The sequence below is a fragment of the Haliotis cracherodii genome, unplaced genomic scaffold (assembly GCF_022045235.1).
Source record: "Haliotis cracherodii isolate W230 unplaced genomic scaffold, xgHalCrac1.p SCAF_5, whole genome shotgun sequence".
In the NCBI taxonomy this organism is placed as follows: Eukaryota; Metazoa; Mollusca; class Gastropoda; order Lepetellida; family Haliotidae; genus Haliotis; species Haliotis cracherodii.
Window position 1 is genome coordinate 27,064,035 of NW_027266308.1, and position 17,745 is coordinate 27,081,779.

General features: G+C 40.9%; 1 protein-coding gene across 1 annotated transcript in view; it reads left to right on the plus strand.

The window, feature by feature from the left end:
* The first annotated feature begins 1,128 nt into the window (after positions 1-1,128).
* Positions 1,129-17,745, plus strand: part of LOC139442791 (uncharacterized) — a 39,780-nt gene continuing 23,163 nt past the window's right edge. Inside the window, exon 1 of the mRNA XM_071223681.1 lies at positions 1,129-1,339. Within this exon, the coding sequence (XP_071079782.1) occupies positions 1,310-1,339 (30 nt within the window). The 5' untranslated portion in view covers positions 1,129-1,309. The remainder of the gene's footprint in view (positions 1,340-17,745) is intronic.

The window sequence follows — 17,745 nt, forward strand, 5'->3', positions numbered from 1 at the left end:
TATGTATCACGCTCAAAAGCAAGTCGGCTAGAGTAATCTGAGTCCTCAGTTTCAACCTTTTTGTCAAATGCAGAGTTGCCTCCCTTTAGCTGCCAGTATCCTATGACCTTGGTTCTCATCTGAATGTTCGTCTTAATATCAATGAAGACTTAATATCACTTGACCAATCGTTTCTACCGACCAGATCAAGGTCATATAGTATGTCATCGGCTTTATATGTTGATTTATTCAATGATTTACTGATTTGGTGAAGGGGACGCAGCCACTATTTTATTGCACTGTCAGAGAATAGAGAGGACTGGCCACGTTCCCCCTGAAGACGTTCGGCGTGTTTGTTCCGATACGAAAATAACCTTTGCATACCAGGTTTTGGACGCTGTCAATATTTGAAAATTAAGGATTCAAAACTTTTGAAAAGAATGTTTGTTGTAAATTGCCGTTCGAAAAATAACTTGCATTGGTCAGAATGGACATATTCCGTTAAAAAATGTGCAGGTGAATATCAAAACACTGTGTCTGGACACGGCCCTAACCCATGATGAAATACATACCGAAGACACGAATCCATATTGCCAATACCATACAGAATGTCTGTCTACCCGTGAAAATCCGGGTTAGAATTGGTCTGCAGCAACCAGTGCTTGTCGAAAAAGGAAACTAAGGTGGTCGGGTGGTCAGGCGCCTTGGCTTGGCTTGATGCATGTCATCGTATCCCAATTGCGTAACTCGATGCCCATGATGTCAATCACTGGGTTGTCTGGTTCAGATTCGTTTGTTTAGAGACCGCCGTCATATAGCTAGAATATTGCTGAGGCCGGCGTAAACAACAAAGAAAACAGCAGATGAAGCAATCAAATGAAAACCGAAAAACAGCCTTTCATAACGCTGTTGTCATCAGTTTGTACCGTAAGGGTTCAAATATCTAAAAACAGTATTAATAAATCATTTTGATTGGAATTCTGTAACACGTCCGCAAATAAAGTTATGTCATAGGGACCTGATAAAAGCCATATAGCGCCAATATCCATCGAAGTCTCCAGAGCGCTGATCACACTGGTATCAACCAATCATCTACGACTTTCGGATACTGCTCTCCTACGAACTGCATTCAGTCGTTATAAGCAGCAGTTTGTTATTTCTCTGCGCGTCAGTCTGCGAGTGTCGCTGTAGAGTCGTATAAGGACTACTGCTGAAATAGTGGACAGACTTTCACACACGGCTGTTGATATTGTGAGACGACAGGACCATCCTTCTCATTTGGAATACTAAACTGGAAATTTATCAGCTCTATCACTTATTGACAAAAAGCATGTCTACTTTGTGCCAAGCAGCGCAAAAGGTAAGCAAACTGTAGACATATGTATCCCATAAAACTCTTAAAGCATTTAAACAATAGTACGACTTATCATTTTGATACTGCGACAAAGGAAATCGAGAAAAGTTGCAAAATATGAATCAAACTATTTTTGTATAAAATCGAAAAAAGAATGGAGAAATATAGCAGCGGTTTAACATATGTTGTGGAGCAGGCAAATCAGTTTATCACCCTCTTTAGACTGTAGGTGCTGGTGATTAGTCTCTCATCATTCGAGGCAGGCTTTCGTCGAACCCAAATAGTACAGTATATGTATTCTTATACGTATTTGTAACGCGTGGAGGTTCTGGGCACCGACAGCGGCGTTGCTGCAACAAGTCAGTGTGTGTACATCAACGATGGATTGTTCAAGGCATATTCAGCTGGAGCGTCACAACGGGTTGCGTCAAGCGACCAATGTGCAAGAAAGGAATGGTGCTATGAAGCATGTTAATTATGCTTCCTGCGTAGACCAGGAATGTGACTCTTGATTGTGATTGTCTACTCTTTATTGACATTAATTATATATACGATAATTGTTTTCATAGTTAATGAGATGTAATCAATGTAAGCACTACTCTTCTAACCATCAATGACATAAACCCTTCGTGTAATAATCGGGGTCACTCATTGCCAGATACGTCACGCCGAAGACCCGGGTTCGAATCCCGACATGGGTACAATGAGTGAAGCCCATTTAAGGTGTCCCCCGCCGTGATATCGCTGGAATATTGCTCAAAGCGGCGTTAAACCATACTCACTCACTCACTCATTGCCAGATCGCCTTTCAGCATTTATTTTATTGTCTGTTTAGCATTGAGTGAATGATTATGGTTTTACGCCGCTTTTAGCAATTTCCCAGCAATATCACGTTGGGTGACACCAGAAATGGCTTCACACATTGTACCCATGTGGGGAATCGAACCTGGGTCTATAGCGTGACGTGCGAAAGCTTAAACCACGAGGCTACCCCACCGCTGTTTAGCATTACAAATGAATGAATTCAAATATTCTGTTTCTTTTATCGACATAATTAATGTTAGGTAATAACAAGTGATCATAATGATGGCTTTACAATGTTTAAAACATCGCAACGATTTACATAAAGAAGTCGGCTAAGACGTTCAATACACACCAGACTTATTATTCCGTTATTACAGGTCAATCGTCAATCTGGACACTGGTCTTTTGTTCTGTAACACCACTCTCACAGTCCAGCAGTCAATAATGTATTGTCAACGCGCAAGTACAAGCCCTGGTTCGTAAACAGTCGACAGACCATGATAATTGTCAGGAAGAATAATTTTTTTATGTTTAGGGGTTCATTGAAATACCAATTCAAGAAACCATTATCATACACATATGTCATGGTTAGCTTGACGTCATTAGACTGCTGATTCCGATGTGGACCCTATGGTGTTGGGGACAGTGAATGAGTGTTATCGCTATGACTTCCCAACCTCCAAGCGCACCCTTGACCTCATTGAATTGGTGGTACCCGTTTGTATACCCGTGTGTATACCCGTTTCAAAATCCCTGTTCCCGTTCCACCGGCGATCTTAACTCCAGGACAATCGTAGATCAAGTGCTTTAACGCACTGATAGTCCTAACGCTAAGAACCCGTTTGGGGAATGAGGCCTGAGTGCAGATCTTACGATCTTCCTAACACACTGTCCCACCTGTCCTCTGTTCTTTTGACCAAGAGGCCTCTCAAAGAAGTTATTGTACATTTAGTTTGTTACTCCTCGAGGCGTTCGGGTAGCCAAGTGGTTAAAGCCTTTGCTCGTCACGCCGAGGGCTCGGGTTTCATTCCCCACATAGGTACAATGTGTGAAGACTACTTCTGGTGATCCCCGCCGTGATATTGCTTGAATATTGCTAAAAGCGGCATAAAACCAAACTCACTCGTTTCTTCTTCCTTCCGTGAATATGTTCTGTTTGACTGGCATCCCAAAAGTAATATATTATAATTCCGCAGGCTGTTATGACCCTCCAACCGTACCGTCATCTTGTGACATTACAAGACTTGCACACTATGTGATTTTTTAACCTTTGTCTGGTAGTGCTCTTGGAGCATATCTGACCTTTGTAATCAACAGTACTAGCGCTACCTTCTGAAGCTCGACATACTTAACCAGAGACAGACATACTTGAATAACTTACTTTGTTGTACTCATAGCGTTCAACTGATCGGCATTACGAACTGGCACAGGCCACTCAGAGACAACTTCGTCAGAAATCCTATACGGCCATGCTTTCAACTTGAGCTAAACCAGGACATACTTTCTAGTGCCTCGAAACTCGGTTATGATGTTAAGACATCCCTTAACGATGTCATTGCTGTAATCCTTTGTCGCTGTGGAAGACGTTGTCTTGTCACCGATGACTGACAGGGTCTCTGTGGTCCTAATTGTCGACCACCTAGATCAATAACTGAGAGAACCTGGTCACTGAACCTGTCGCTTGTTGAGTCCGAAGAAGGGCACTCCCATCCTTTACAAAACCTCACATGATACAGACTTCAAGGTCCGCCATATCCATCGGGGTCACAAACACCAACTTATCAGTCTGGAGTTCCAGCGGCTTCGTATAAACCACACAAATCCATTGAGAACGTGTATCGATACCGGTTTAATCTCAGAATAACACCGCATCAAATTGATTACTCATCGTCGGAATAACTGCCTCATGTTTCCGTTTCCCGTTTTGTAGTAATTTTATGATAAGGGACATGTGAATTTATTTACTTAGCACTTTCCTCCTTGGCCAGATACGTCTCCCTACAATACTTGATGAGGAGGACTCAATATTCTCTTTTTATATGTTCATTGACGTGGCAAAGATTTGTTAAATGCATCTTTTTGCAGTGTAAACACATTCCATCATCAATCAATAGTTATGTAGGGTTGGCATGTTTTCAATTTAACTAATAAGAACATCTGCGCCCTTTATCTTGCTGCGTGTGGCATGACCCAGGGGTAACTTGAGATTATGTTTCATTCTTGGCTGTGTTGACAGTAAACCTGAAATTCAAAAAAGATTTGTCCATAACCGTGCACAATTATTTCTGATAGTTTTTAACTTCTTTTCTCCAATCCTGTGAAGGATAACTTCAACTTTCCAATAGTCACCTTTCCCTTTATGATGAGGACTATCCCAGCACCTCCTGCCGTTGGTGTCTACATTTCACAACTTTTAGGGTACAACCAACCAAGCTCTTTCTGCGAATATTTCGAAGAGCGTCATGAGAGTTTTGTTTAAACGTTGTTTGATCAGGGTTACAACATTCGAGGCTCCAGTAAAGCTTTCAAACATTCGCGGGGCACATTTCCATATTTGAGGTGAACAATTGACTTCTCTTTGCATGTGTTTGTGACAAGTGTCATCGGTAGGGCAGGATTCGTCACGCGGACACCTGGCATCATCAATATTTGATAGTGATTCATAAACACATGCATTTTGATATAGTATGAGTCGACTGCTTTTGGCAGAGATTTCGTATGATTATGAAAAGGATTTTAATTATATGACAGTAAACACAATGATGGCCATTCAATGACAAACGAACGGTTCGTCAGATAGAAAAATTGGCCTAACTGATGACGAATTTCGCCAATTTCACTTGGATCGCGTGGCTTCATGGAATAAAACTCCTGGTCTCAGATTAAATTGATACCATTTGTTTTCCTGGCCGAGGCCATTTCTCAGTTTACTGGCATGTGGAATTGTATTTATGGTTACGTATCATACAAAAGTGACGGCTTTCTTGACATTACTGTCTCTGAGAGAAGTATCCTGAAGATTGTTTCACTGCTTGAATTCATTTGAACAACACATCTATCATGCGTTCATATGTGTTACATGTGATGCCCAAAATGCACCTACTGTCATCTCTTAGACCGGTACCCGTGAAGATCCGTGATAGAAACGGGCTTCAGCAACCCATGCTTGCCGTACTAGGCGACTATGCTTGTCCTAAGAGACGACTAACAGGATCGGCTGGTCAGGATAGCTGATGCTTGTCATCGATCCCAATAGCGTGGATCGATGCTCGTGATATTAATCACTGGATAGTCTGGTCCCGACTCGATTATTTACAGACCGCCGTCATATAGCTGGAATATTGCAGAGTGCGACGTTCAACAACCAACCGACCAACCGATTTCAGACCGGTTCCAAAAATCGGTAACGGAAGAGCGGACGATTGGTTCTTGTTACCAACAAATTACACAGTTAGCAATGGGTGATAAAAGAAACGGAAAAGTACTGTTATTGTGGCCCATTTTGTTGTATTCTATAATTTGTTTGTTCTACTTGCATGGATTCACAACGCAATTAGTTGGAATGAGATTACGTCTGGTATTATCTTTGCTGTAACATGTCTTTCCTTTGTGTACCGTCTGTTTGAGGGGCGGTCGGGTAGCCTAGTGGTTAAAGCGTTCGCTCGTCACGCCGAAGACCCGGGTTCGATTCCCGACATGAGTACAATGTGTGAAGCCCATTTCTGGTGTCCCCCGCCGTGATATTGCTGGAATATTGATAAAAGCGGCGTAAAACCAAACTCACTCACTCACTCACCGCCTGTTTGCAATTCTTCGCTTACAACATCTCGTAAATCAAGAAGGTTGTGTTTTCTTCCCGAGCTGAGAATGTGGGTTACATTGCTCTTCAAAAGTTGAGAATGAGTGAGTGATTAATGTTCAACGCCCATTCGTCAACGAAAGCAATAAATGTGACATTGAAAATAACTAAAATCACAGTCAAATATCACATTCTAAAACTGTTTAAATTAAGTATATGTGTTGTCATAGTTTTGTCATAAAGATGGATTTCTTTCAAATATGCTGAAATCAGTTAGAATCAACTGCTGTAAATTATTACAAAAAGAACGTTGAAAAATTAAGCAAGTTGAGCATCCAACATGATGACAGTTCCCGTTTGTAAGAATTGGGAAGACATAGCCTCTAGACGCGTACACACATTAAACGGATTTGTAAAACATTGTATTGGACAGAATTATCATTCAATATCATTCAGATAAATCCATACGAATTACATTATAATAACAGCTGGTGGTCAAATACATAATTCGCTCAATGACAAATGAGAGACATCAGTTCTTGCTTGGAAGGGTGATTAAACATGTTATGTAAACACCAGTAGTTTCTTTGGAATTGTATATTTCTGCAGTGTTATATCAGACAGAAGATCAGCGAACGAATATAAAAACATAACGTCGGCATCAACGTCTTTACAACATGGCGTGGCTTCAGACTTGAATGGTTATTGATTTTCCAAGACTGACAATGTAGGTGTCTCATGTCTCGGGTCTTTGGCGTCTTTCTCTATCGATTTGTTAATGATTTTATCCCATTTCCATATATCTCCATATGTTGTCTCTAAATTATCTTAATATGGGTTCCATCGTGCATAAGACTTCCAGATCACGGAGTCCAGGCTCTTCGTTTGTTTGGCAGATTTATACACATAAATGTTCTCATTAAAAGAGACATGCTGGATTCAGACTCAGAAAAGAGTGCCGTCACGCCATGTTCGTGGCAAAAGCCGACTCAAAGGAAGATCGGGTGGTAAGGTTCTATGACGTAGCTGATTGCTTGTCATTGTGTCCCGATCGGGTCCCGGTGACCTTGATCGTTTCTCGTGATTGCAATCATTGGGTTACCTGGTTCAGATTGGTTGTTTTTGCAGGTTGCTGGGATAACGCTGGGCTTTTCAAACTGCGACGTTGAACAACATTCACTCACCCACTCTTGATATGTGTTCTAATGCGACCATTGCATTGTTACGAGTTGGAACGCAAAGGTTAACCTAGAAATCTGTTCGTACAGAAGCAAATTGTGAAATAATTAAATCACACAAGCTCGATGATTAATTCAAACAGAAAATTGAAACACACAGGGTTTGGTTTACAATGAGGTAATCAGGCAGCACAACAGGTTAAAAAAGTGATAACAATCAACAGTAAAAGGACAAACGATATATGTCAGTGCACTCACAAATGTCCAGAGTTATTCATTGTCTTGAAACAGGCCTGTCTCTGTTCTGGAATCCGGAATAGTGTTGGAAGCTGGCGGGAATTCGGTGTTTTCAGATAGGTATTCCATCCGCACTTGGCAGCATGGTGAGACGTAAGTCAGGTCGTAAAAGGATTCGTATCGCCCTCATGTCCTAGACATATCCTTCTAGAAACTGCCGAATCCCGAAGCGAACGATAAAGCCAACCAAGGAAGCCAACTCTAAATCATACTTCCTGACACAATAGGGGGCACGGGTGGCCCAGTCGTCTAAGGTGCCGCGATTCGCTGAGGAGAGTTGCGTCTCTTGGGCGCGCCAGAAACCTATGATTGTGGACTCGAATCCCGGTTCGCCCCGATTATGTTTCTAGGTTTGTCAGCACCATACCCGTGCTCGTGGGTTTCACCGTAGTGGTAGACGTCTGAGGCAAGCATCACTTCGGGCTTTTCTCCCACATTAAGCTGACACGCCGCGATATAACTGGACTACTGTTAAAAGAGGCGTTAAACCCAACTTACTCACCCCTGACACAATATGGCCACTACAGCCTTCGACATTTTACCAGCGCTTCAATCATTCGCTGCCACTTACAGTCATTTCAAAAGAACTCACGTAAATCTCTACTGTCACATAACATCATGGATTCTAACAGCTGACTAAATATGCCAGGTCATATCAGAGGCCTTTTGCATGCTCACTAAGGTTTGTACAGAGAAACATCTGTGAATTTACCGTGCTGAATTGAATTTGGAAACGAACGCGGAGTAAAGTAGCACATCCAGATGTGATCTATTACATCTGTCATCTTACTGTAACGCCAGCGCATAAATGGCTTGTGATGTTGGCGTTGGCAGTGTTATAGTTACATCACGATGTCTTGCAAACTCCCGGATGAGAATGTGAGCACAGCTGTAAGCCCTCGGAGTGAAATTACACACTCGGCCAGGTCAGTGATTGGCAACAGGTCAGCATTTGCGGCATGTATGGAGTACTTATGCTGCCCCGCATACCACTGTGGGTACAAATGCTCAATATGTGTGAGTTATGTATGTGGGACAAGATAAGTACGGTATGAACATTCTGACATACTCGCCATTAACACCCCCTCGTGGTTCCCGGTTAGAAGACGTACGCAGTATTCTCACTTAAATTAGATCTTTTCCCCGACCGGATGCCTCTCTCCCTTAAGATTTGACAACCCTCCATAGAATGTCAAATCACGTAAACTCTGAGTGAACCGTGACTGCCCAATCAAAATGAAGGATGGGTGGGCCAATCAGATATCAGCATTTTCAAACAGCTTAATATTCCTACCCCTCACATGCGATAGTTCCAGTAGTGTCTTGTTTTTATAATAGGTGAGTGAGTGATTTGGGTTTTACGCCGCTTTTAGCAATATTGCAGCAATATCACGGCGGGGGACACCAGAAATAGGCTTCACACATTGTACTCATGTCGGGAATCGAACCCGGGTCTTCGGTGTGACGAGCGAACGCTTTAACCCCGAGGCTACCCGACCGCCCCTTTTTGTAATAAGACACAGGGTGATTACAATAGGAGACCTAGTTGGCTATGTGTCATCGTAAAAACGCCAGCACTGATGGTTGCACATTCTCTCAACCACGTCTATGTTTCAAAACAGGCCTCAATAGTACATGATGCTGATATTGGTGTAAAATAATATAGTTTTTACGCTCTTTCGTAACTGTATACCAACACCCAATAAACTGCTAACATATACAACCTCTGCCTTAATATCATTCCACCTACAAGGGTGGATTACTCAAGAATACATGATGCTCCTATTGGTGTAAAATAACATAGTTTTTTACGCTCTTTCGTAACTATAGCCCAACACCCAATAAACTGCTAACATATACCTCTGCCTTAATCTCATTCCACCTACAAGGGTGGATTACTCCAGCCTAGCTGTAGGGCTAAGTCCCGACGTCAAAGAGCGAAAAAAACCATGTTAAATCTTACAAATTCCCGAGGAACATTTCTCTGATAATAAGTTTAGAAGATCACGAAGTACATGCAGCTGTATGCAATAGAAAGGATGAGTAGGTTGCATGCGTCATCCGGCCTGGTCCATGGTCTGTTGTTGTTGTTAATGCGTCCTTGCTTCAGACTCTTCCCTCAATGCCCCCTTTTTATCAACGGTGATAACAGCAGCAGTAGCCCAAAGTGGATAATCTCGCTCTCTGTAATACTCGATCTTGCTTTGACAAGAAATCGGTTCTGAACAAATAGACAAAAACACGAGACGTTGACGAAAGAAATCGTGTCTAACTTGCTTCTTAGGTTCTGGTGAAATCAAATAGAGAAAACATATTTTTTAATATTTGTCCCGTGATTGTAAATAAGATATCATTTATATCTCCATTGTTATCAAGGTCAAAGTGTTGTGTTTTTGTTTTGTTTTTTTGTTTTGTTGTTGTGTTGTTGTTTTTGTTTGTTTTTTTATTGTTGTTGTTGTTGTTGTTTTGTTTTGGCTTTGTTGTTGTTGTTTTGTTGTTTTTTGTGTGCAGATTTTACTATTTCGGTTTGTCAGCGCCATATCGTTGCTCGTGGGTTTCATCGAAATGCTGAAGGTGTACAAACTGCATCTGACACGTCGTGATATAACTGAAATACTGTTCAAAGCTGCGAATCACACAACTCACTGTGCACGATGCAGTCCCGAAAAGCCTGTTGATCAGGACAGAAATCAGTCTTGGTGTCATATAGTATGGACAATGAAGCACATAATCAAATCAATGTTCTCGGTGAAAGCAGATTACTCTAAACCTCCATCTGTAATACTGCTCTAACGAGAGATTATATAAGGCGTTGTTTGCCATCATCCAGTTTCTGCTGGTCGAGCTCCAGGCTTCTCCTGAAGTGATTACGCACAAATAATCCCCGTGTCCACAACTGATCAAACGCTATGGAAATATATTCTTGGAGCACGATTCACCTAAATATGGAAACTACGCGAGATCAATTGAACTGTCAAACTCGGGCACATCACACTTCATGACGGCAGATCGCTGACAAAGACCGTGTTAATATACGACTGCGTTTTACATCGTTTTATTTCTCAAATTAAATGCAAACAATACAAAATTGCATAGATAGCCACTTTCTACATCACCGATTACTCACAGCGAGCAAGTTTGTATAGTAAATAAAAATATTTGTTTGGCAAAGATAACCGATCATAAGTGAACGACAATTTATTCATCAATAATACATTTAAAATCATCTGGCGTATTATTCCAATTTTCATAAATTTTACCTTCGTTTTGTATGACGTTGTCCTACACGGACAATTACATTCAAAGTTAATGTTTTGTTTGTTTGTTTGTTTGTTTGTTTGTTTGTTTGTTGCTTAACGCCGCATTCAGCAATATTCCAGCTATAAGACGGAGGTCTGTAAATAATCGAGTCTGGACCAGACAATCCAGTGATTGACATCATGAGCACGCAATTGTGATACGATGACATGCATCAACCAAGTCAGCGACCCTGACCACCCGATCCTGTTAGTCGCCTACTACGACAAGCATAGTCACCTTTTCTGGCAAGCATGGGTTGCTGAAGACCTACTCTACCCGAATCTTCACGGCCTCAGAGTTAATGAATAGCCCAGATACAGGTGTTCACAACAACCAATTACAAACATATACAAAATAGTATCCTGTAACGCGAAAATGTATTTGTTGAGGAGACAAGAACTAGAGATGACTATCTACATGAGGACAGTCTATTTAAATCCCATCAGTTCCTGTTGTACGTGTGTCAGTGATAAGAGCTAAACCACAAGCTGGTACTGTGGTAGATGTGTTTATTAAGCAGACATTTGAATAAGGTCGAAAGCTGTTTACACATCAATATTCGGTCTATATAACTTGGTTGACAGAACAGTCACTATGTGTGAACTGTAGGTATTGTCACTATGTAAAACAAAAGTCCGGTTTCCGACGAGGTCCGGATTACTCAGAGTCTATTCGAGCCCATTCGAGAAACACGTGATTTCAATAGCAGCATACGATACCGTGCTTTGAACGCTCTTATATCTCCTTCATCGAGCGGCTGCAATACATAGATGCAGATGCTTAGAGGCAACATTTATCTTTTCATGTTGCTCAGTTCGATGTTTGGATGAGATGTAGCGTTATCAATAAACAGGAGAATTTTCCTTCTCTGTTTACGCATATAGCACATGAATATGACATCATAACACCAGAGAACCATCAGTCTCGGTTACAGTCTTGACCGTAACGGACTCCTTTGGGAATAAAAGGGAAAATAGTGGCGATAATTATGTGAATGGATCACTAAATATCAGTGATGACATCAGGTATTCGCGGAAAGGATAACGTGTCATGCCCTACTGGTACGATCCTCAACTCTCACAATGTCCATAAAAGTGTTAATTAGTAGCCTGACGCCAAACAGCAATACTGACGCCATACGCCGCGGCCTTGAGCATTGACCAGCCAATCAAGTGATCGACCAGAAATTCCAGTGACACGACAGCGCATTTGCTTATTTTGGTTTATATGTTTATGATATGATGTCCCAAACGACAATAACAGGTTCCGACCAGAGACGTCACCACACCTAATACCTTGACTGGAATAATCACGTTCAGTGAAGATCCGGGGTAGAAAAGGTCTTCATCAACCCATGCTTGCCGTAAAAGGCGACTATGCTTGTCGTAAAAGGCGACTAACGGAATCGGGTGGTGAGGCTCGCTGACTTAGTTGATACATGTCATCGTTGATCGATGCTCATGATATCAACCACTGGATTGTTTGATCCAGAATCGATTATTCACAGACCGCCGTTAGCTGGAATATTGCGGAGTGCGCTAAACAACACACAGTCAAAGAATAAGCATCAAGTTCGCTGTCACTGATCGCTCAGAAAAAGAGAGTGCGGCGTTAAACAACAAACCAACCAATCGTTCAGTATCTCATGACATAATTGCTCTTAATTTTGGTATTTTTTACAGATGGGCATATTGGTTGTCGTTCAACGGACACCAGTTTGCATATTTCTATTTGGTAATATGTTTGCGACCCGTGCAATTTATTACCAGCAGCACGAGCTCTGTCTATCAATTCCAAGTCAAAGTGACACCGCCATTCCTAGTGCAGATAAGACACTTGAGTTGGGCTGAATTATTATGATAAGTACACGGAAAATCCGACAGGCACGGATGACACCTTGTCTGTGATGTAGTGCAGGACAAATACATTAGGTTAACACAGCTATCAGACTTGTAGTCGTTGTAATATGTCGGGCAATTGGAAATGACGGATAGGATCACATGAAACTACATGTCTGAAAACACCATGGAAGTCATTCGTGTTCACTCGGATCTTTCCGGGCCATGCCTGAAACTATCAAGGGGCGATCACGAAATCATACAGCTGAGAGTAGCCTCATGTTATAAACGTATTCAAATTTGCACATAATTGTCTCTAACTTCCACTTCACATAACATAAGTAATAACATAATATGTCAAATATGTTTAAAAAACGTAACATAGTCACACAAGAATAAACAAAGGGACAAAATCATTTCCATATTCATAAGAAATCGCTTAGTCGATTGTACGATTTTGACTATATCATGAGCATGTGTCCATGAAACACCATCAAATAGTGATGATACCAGGTGTTCGTACACGTAGATCTACGTATCCTGCCCCATCAGTGGCACCCGTCACAAACACATGCAAAGGCAAGTCAATTGTTAACAAGGAAAAAAACCCACGGGAACATATGGTCAAAATGCATTGGACATCATTCTTTGACAAATTTGGAATGTTCTCCACATGTCTACCACAATGTTTTTGAAAGCTTTACTGAGGCCTTGAATGTTGTAATCTTGATCAAACAACTGTTGAGCAAGGTTCGTATGACACTCTTTGAAATCTTCGCAGAAATAGCCTGCTCGATTGCACCTCAAAGGTGTCAAATGTAGACACCAAAGACTGTAGACGCTGGAATATTGCCCGACATAAAGGGAAAGTTGACCATAGGAAAGTTGAAGTCATCGCTTTTGTCCTACCGTCTCGCGGAGAGGTTTTTTTTGACACACTGAATCTGTATGCATAGAACTAAATATGAAACATGAAACGATTCTCTTTTTATTTCTAGTTCATATGGATAAATCAGTGGAAGGGAATTGGCAATTTGACCAAGTCGAACTTCTTGGCCAAAATCCCTTGATTTGATTTTTCCAATCCAAGCAGAAGCTCAGATTCATATACATAAAAAAACAGGTCAGCAAGAAGGGGGGGGGGGGGGGGGGGGGCACAAGTGGTGTCCATAGATATGCTTACTTCCTGCCTAAATGTCTTACCCCCAAATTTCACATAGATGTTATCAATGAGAAAGTGCAGAATTTCACATATTGTATTCCCAGTACACTTCAGATGACAATTGCTTTCATTATTGACAAATTGTCCTGAACCTTTGAAGACAATATCGATGGTCACCACGGTTAGTAACAAAGGATTGTTTGTCGTTTCGGACAGCGGTGTGTACAAACAAAAATGAAATCATGTGTATGGTTTGACAGAATTGAACTTAGTTCTTCATTTTGGTATTAACTCCACTAGCTTCGAATACTTTATGTGAATATAAAGGAAGTCCTTTCTTTATTGTATTTGGTATTTTGGTTAATCTTTGAGACGAATTTGATGGTGAATCTGCTAGACCCAGCAATATATCTTTTAATGTACGGATCTTTATGGAGCTTTTGAATCCACTACAAAAGAGAATGGACACATCTACAGATTTTAGACTCAAGTCAAACGTTGATTGTACTGATGCATGGTTTTGGCGGGTTTCTTCACCAGTTAACATACTGTCCTTAATGTGGCATTATTTGATATGTCACTTGTACCAAGTTCTTTGATCAAGTAATTCATGTACTGATGCTTACATATAATGGTTCTACACTACATAATTTTCATTTAGGGCAGCCAGACTTTGGATGAGAGCTGGCTCTGTTTTCTCTTTTTTCAGTTTGTGCGTTCTAGCAATGACAACATCCAACTGCCTTATCCAACTCTGAAAGACGTTGAACCGGTTCCTCTTCTCTTCTGGCCCATTTGTTTGGTATATGTTCGACTTCATCCATATTGATTTTAAAGTTGTGATCCCAACTGGTAGGAGGCTGCTCGCGATATTTTGATCCATATTTGAATATTTGAAGGCATTTTCAACAAACACAATGGTGGTTAAGACCAAGCGTTTACGTCGGTATCGTTGATAATAAATTGTGTGTAGCGTTTACGTCGGTATCGTTGATAATAAATTTTGTGTGTGTGTGTGTGTGTGTGTGTGTGTGTGTGTGTGTGTGTGTGTGTGTGTGTGTGTGTGTGTGTGTGTGTGACTACCAATGCTAAGGTACCGACCATTCTATATTGTGTATGGGTTTAGGATTCTCTAAGAGTCAAATTATGTTTCCACAAAATATCCCAGGCCCCCTCCTCCCAAATTGATATCAAGTGTTATCCCCTTACACAGAAACTATGAATTTGTCATAGTGTACCAAGGTTAATCCAGACCATTTCGAGTGGCCAAGTTATTGCTTGGCTGTCAATGATTCGGGTGACATTTCAATTTACCCTTCGAACAGCCTGGATAAAATACTTATTATCTTGGTTTTCTCAATCATGAAAGGTAATGTGAAGATCGCAAGACCATTACATCCGGTGGTTCGGATTTCCTCGCGCCTCTACACCAGCATTTATACATCTCAAATTGTCTGACAGCAATACTTCCAGAGGCAGTTCTCTGTATTGATCTGAATTATAACAGACAACTGAAATGTTTGCAGAGACTCAAGGATTCCTATCTCGAGTGTCTGTCCAATACAATAGTGATGGGTGTGGCGTTTACTATACACGGTCTTTTGAGCAAGGCGTGTGTTAGGGTGCTTTTCTTCAATAGCCAGTATTTTCTTATACTCAGATCGTTGCATTTAAAATACATGTATATCTCTCTTGAGTGCTATTAACTATCACACGTCTTAAACGATTGTGCAATCTGGACATTGTAAGCTGAATGAGCTATTGTAACATTATGATGGTGTGACATTATCATTTTGAACAGATCTCAACCGATATCCATACAAAGTAGTAGCTCAATCTTATTTTCTGTAACCTTGCCTCCAAAAGGGTTCTACTTTGCACCTCTGATTGATGGATGTCATAAAATAAGCACGGGTTGGGTTGGAATGACAGTGTCTTCTCTGAAACAATTATGAAAAGACTATCTGTCGCTCTCTGTGCCAATTTGAGCGCTAAGTTAATCCTACAGAGCGGCGGAGGATATAAGGAAAGATTTGTTTTTCGGATATTGGTCGGATTTGAGAGACGCACAAATCAACTAAGACGAAAGGTCCTTTGATGAACATCATCGAGGACGGGTGTATAAATAGAATCACTATCTGGTCTTGTTTGTTGCTAGTCGGGTGCATGCGAACACGATAATGCCCAATTATTATCAACTTACGTCATCCATATTTATGAAATATTTGGTCAACTCATTTTTATCTCCTAGTATCAATACTTTTTATCACCAGTATCAACACTGATCATATTAGACTCGTGAAGTTCCGGGGTAGAATAGGTCTTTAGCAACCAATACTTGTCTCTCCCCGTGAAGATCCGGGGTAGAACAGGTCTTCAGCAACCCATACTTGCTGTAAAAAGGCGACTTTGCTTGGCCTAAGAGGCTACTAACGGGATCGGGTGGTCAGACTCGCTGACTTGGTTGATGCTTGTCATCGATCCCAAATGGGTTGATCGATGCTCATGATATCAATCACTGGATTGTCTGATCCAGACTCGATTATTCACAGACCGCTGTCATATAGCTGGAATATTGCAGATTGCGGTGTTAAACAAGCAAACAAGCAAACAAGCAAACAAACAAACAAACAAAACTGATCAGATGATGTGCCCTTGCTTTGATCTGCTGCTGGCATCACCATATTTCTATCACATTGTATCAGCACTATTTTGATCAGCAGATTGAAAGCAACATTTCCCTATTTGTGTCAACTGGCGTCAACCCAGTTCCTTATGAGCCAGTGTCATCACTGCTTTGATCTCTTGATGTTATCACTGTTTGATCATCCGGTTTCACTCATTTTAATTTCTGCGTAACATCACTGTTCGACTGATCACCTGGTGCTATCCCTATTTCGATTACATGTTTACATCACTGTTTTGATAACCCGTGTCATCCTTATCATTTGGGACCCGTGAAGATTCCGGGGTAGAATAGGTCTTCAGCAACCCATGCTTGCCGTAAAAGGTGACTATGCTTGGCGTAAAAGGCGACTAACGGGATCGGGTGGTCAGGCTCGCTGACTTGGTTGATGCATGTCATCGATCCCAATTGCATGGATCGATGCTCATGATATCAATCACTGGGTTGTCTGGTCCAGACTCGATTATTTACTGACCTCCGTCTTATAGCTGGAATATTGCTGAATTCGGCGTTAAGCAACAAACAAACAAACAAACAAAACATAAACTTTGATAGTAATTGTCCGTGTAAAACGTCAAACAAAACGAAGGTCAAATTTATAAAAACTGTTATAATACGCCAGATAATTTTAAATGTATTATTGATGAATAAATTGTCATTCACTTTTGTTAAACAACAACCCAACCAACCAACCAACTTATCATTTGGTGTGGTCAATATTTTCAACACCCAAATGTGAATATCTTGGCAGCGCTGGATTAAAGATTTAAGCATCATACAAACGACAAACAGCAAACATAAAGGCATATTGCATAGGAAAAAACGTAATAACCTGCTTATTATAATCAACTGCGCAACAGCTGGAGTTAGCTCCATGTTGACCTCAATGCGATAAGTCGGGAAGCGTGTTTCTGAAAACATCAGTTTTTTTGCGCAGGACAGTTTATCTCTATAAAACAAGCGTCAAAACCCTTCTCATGAATGAGGCACCCGATGAACCAGGACCACAAAAATCGATAGAAAAACAAATTAAGCATGGAGTGTATCACTTATTCCAATAGCTGTGCAGCGCTAACGTGGGAACGCGAGTCTGCTAGGCTGAAGACACCTTCACACACACGCTCCTGCAAAACAAACAAGCGTGTTGCAAACATCGTGTGATTAGTCCCTCAAGTAACAATAAACATACAATGGTATGAAATGGAATTATAATTATTATTTTTTTATTTATTTTTTTTTATTTTTTTATTATTATTGATTGATTTATTTATTTAATTATTATTATTATTTCACATATCTTCAGAATGTCCATCATATAGAAATTAGGTGTCTGAAACAACTGCTGACG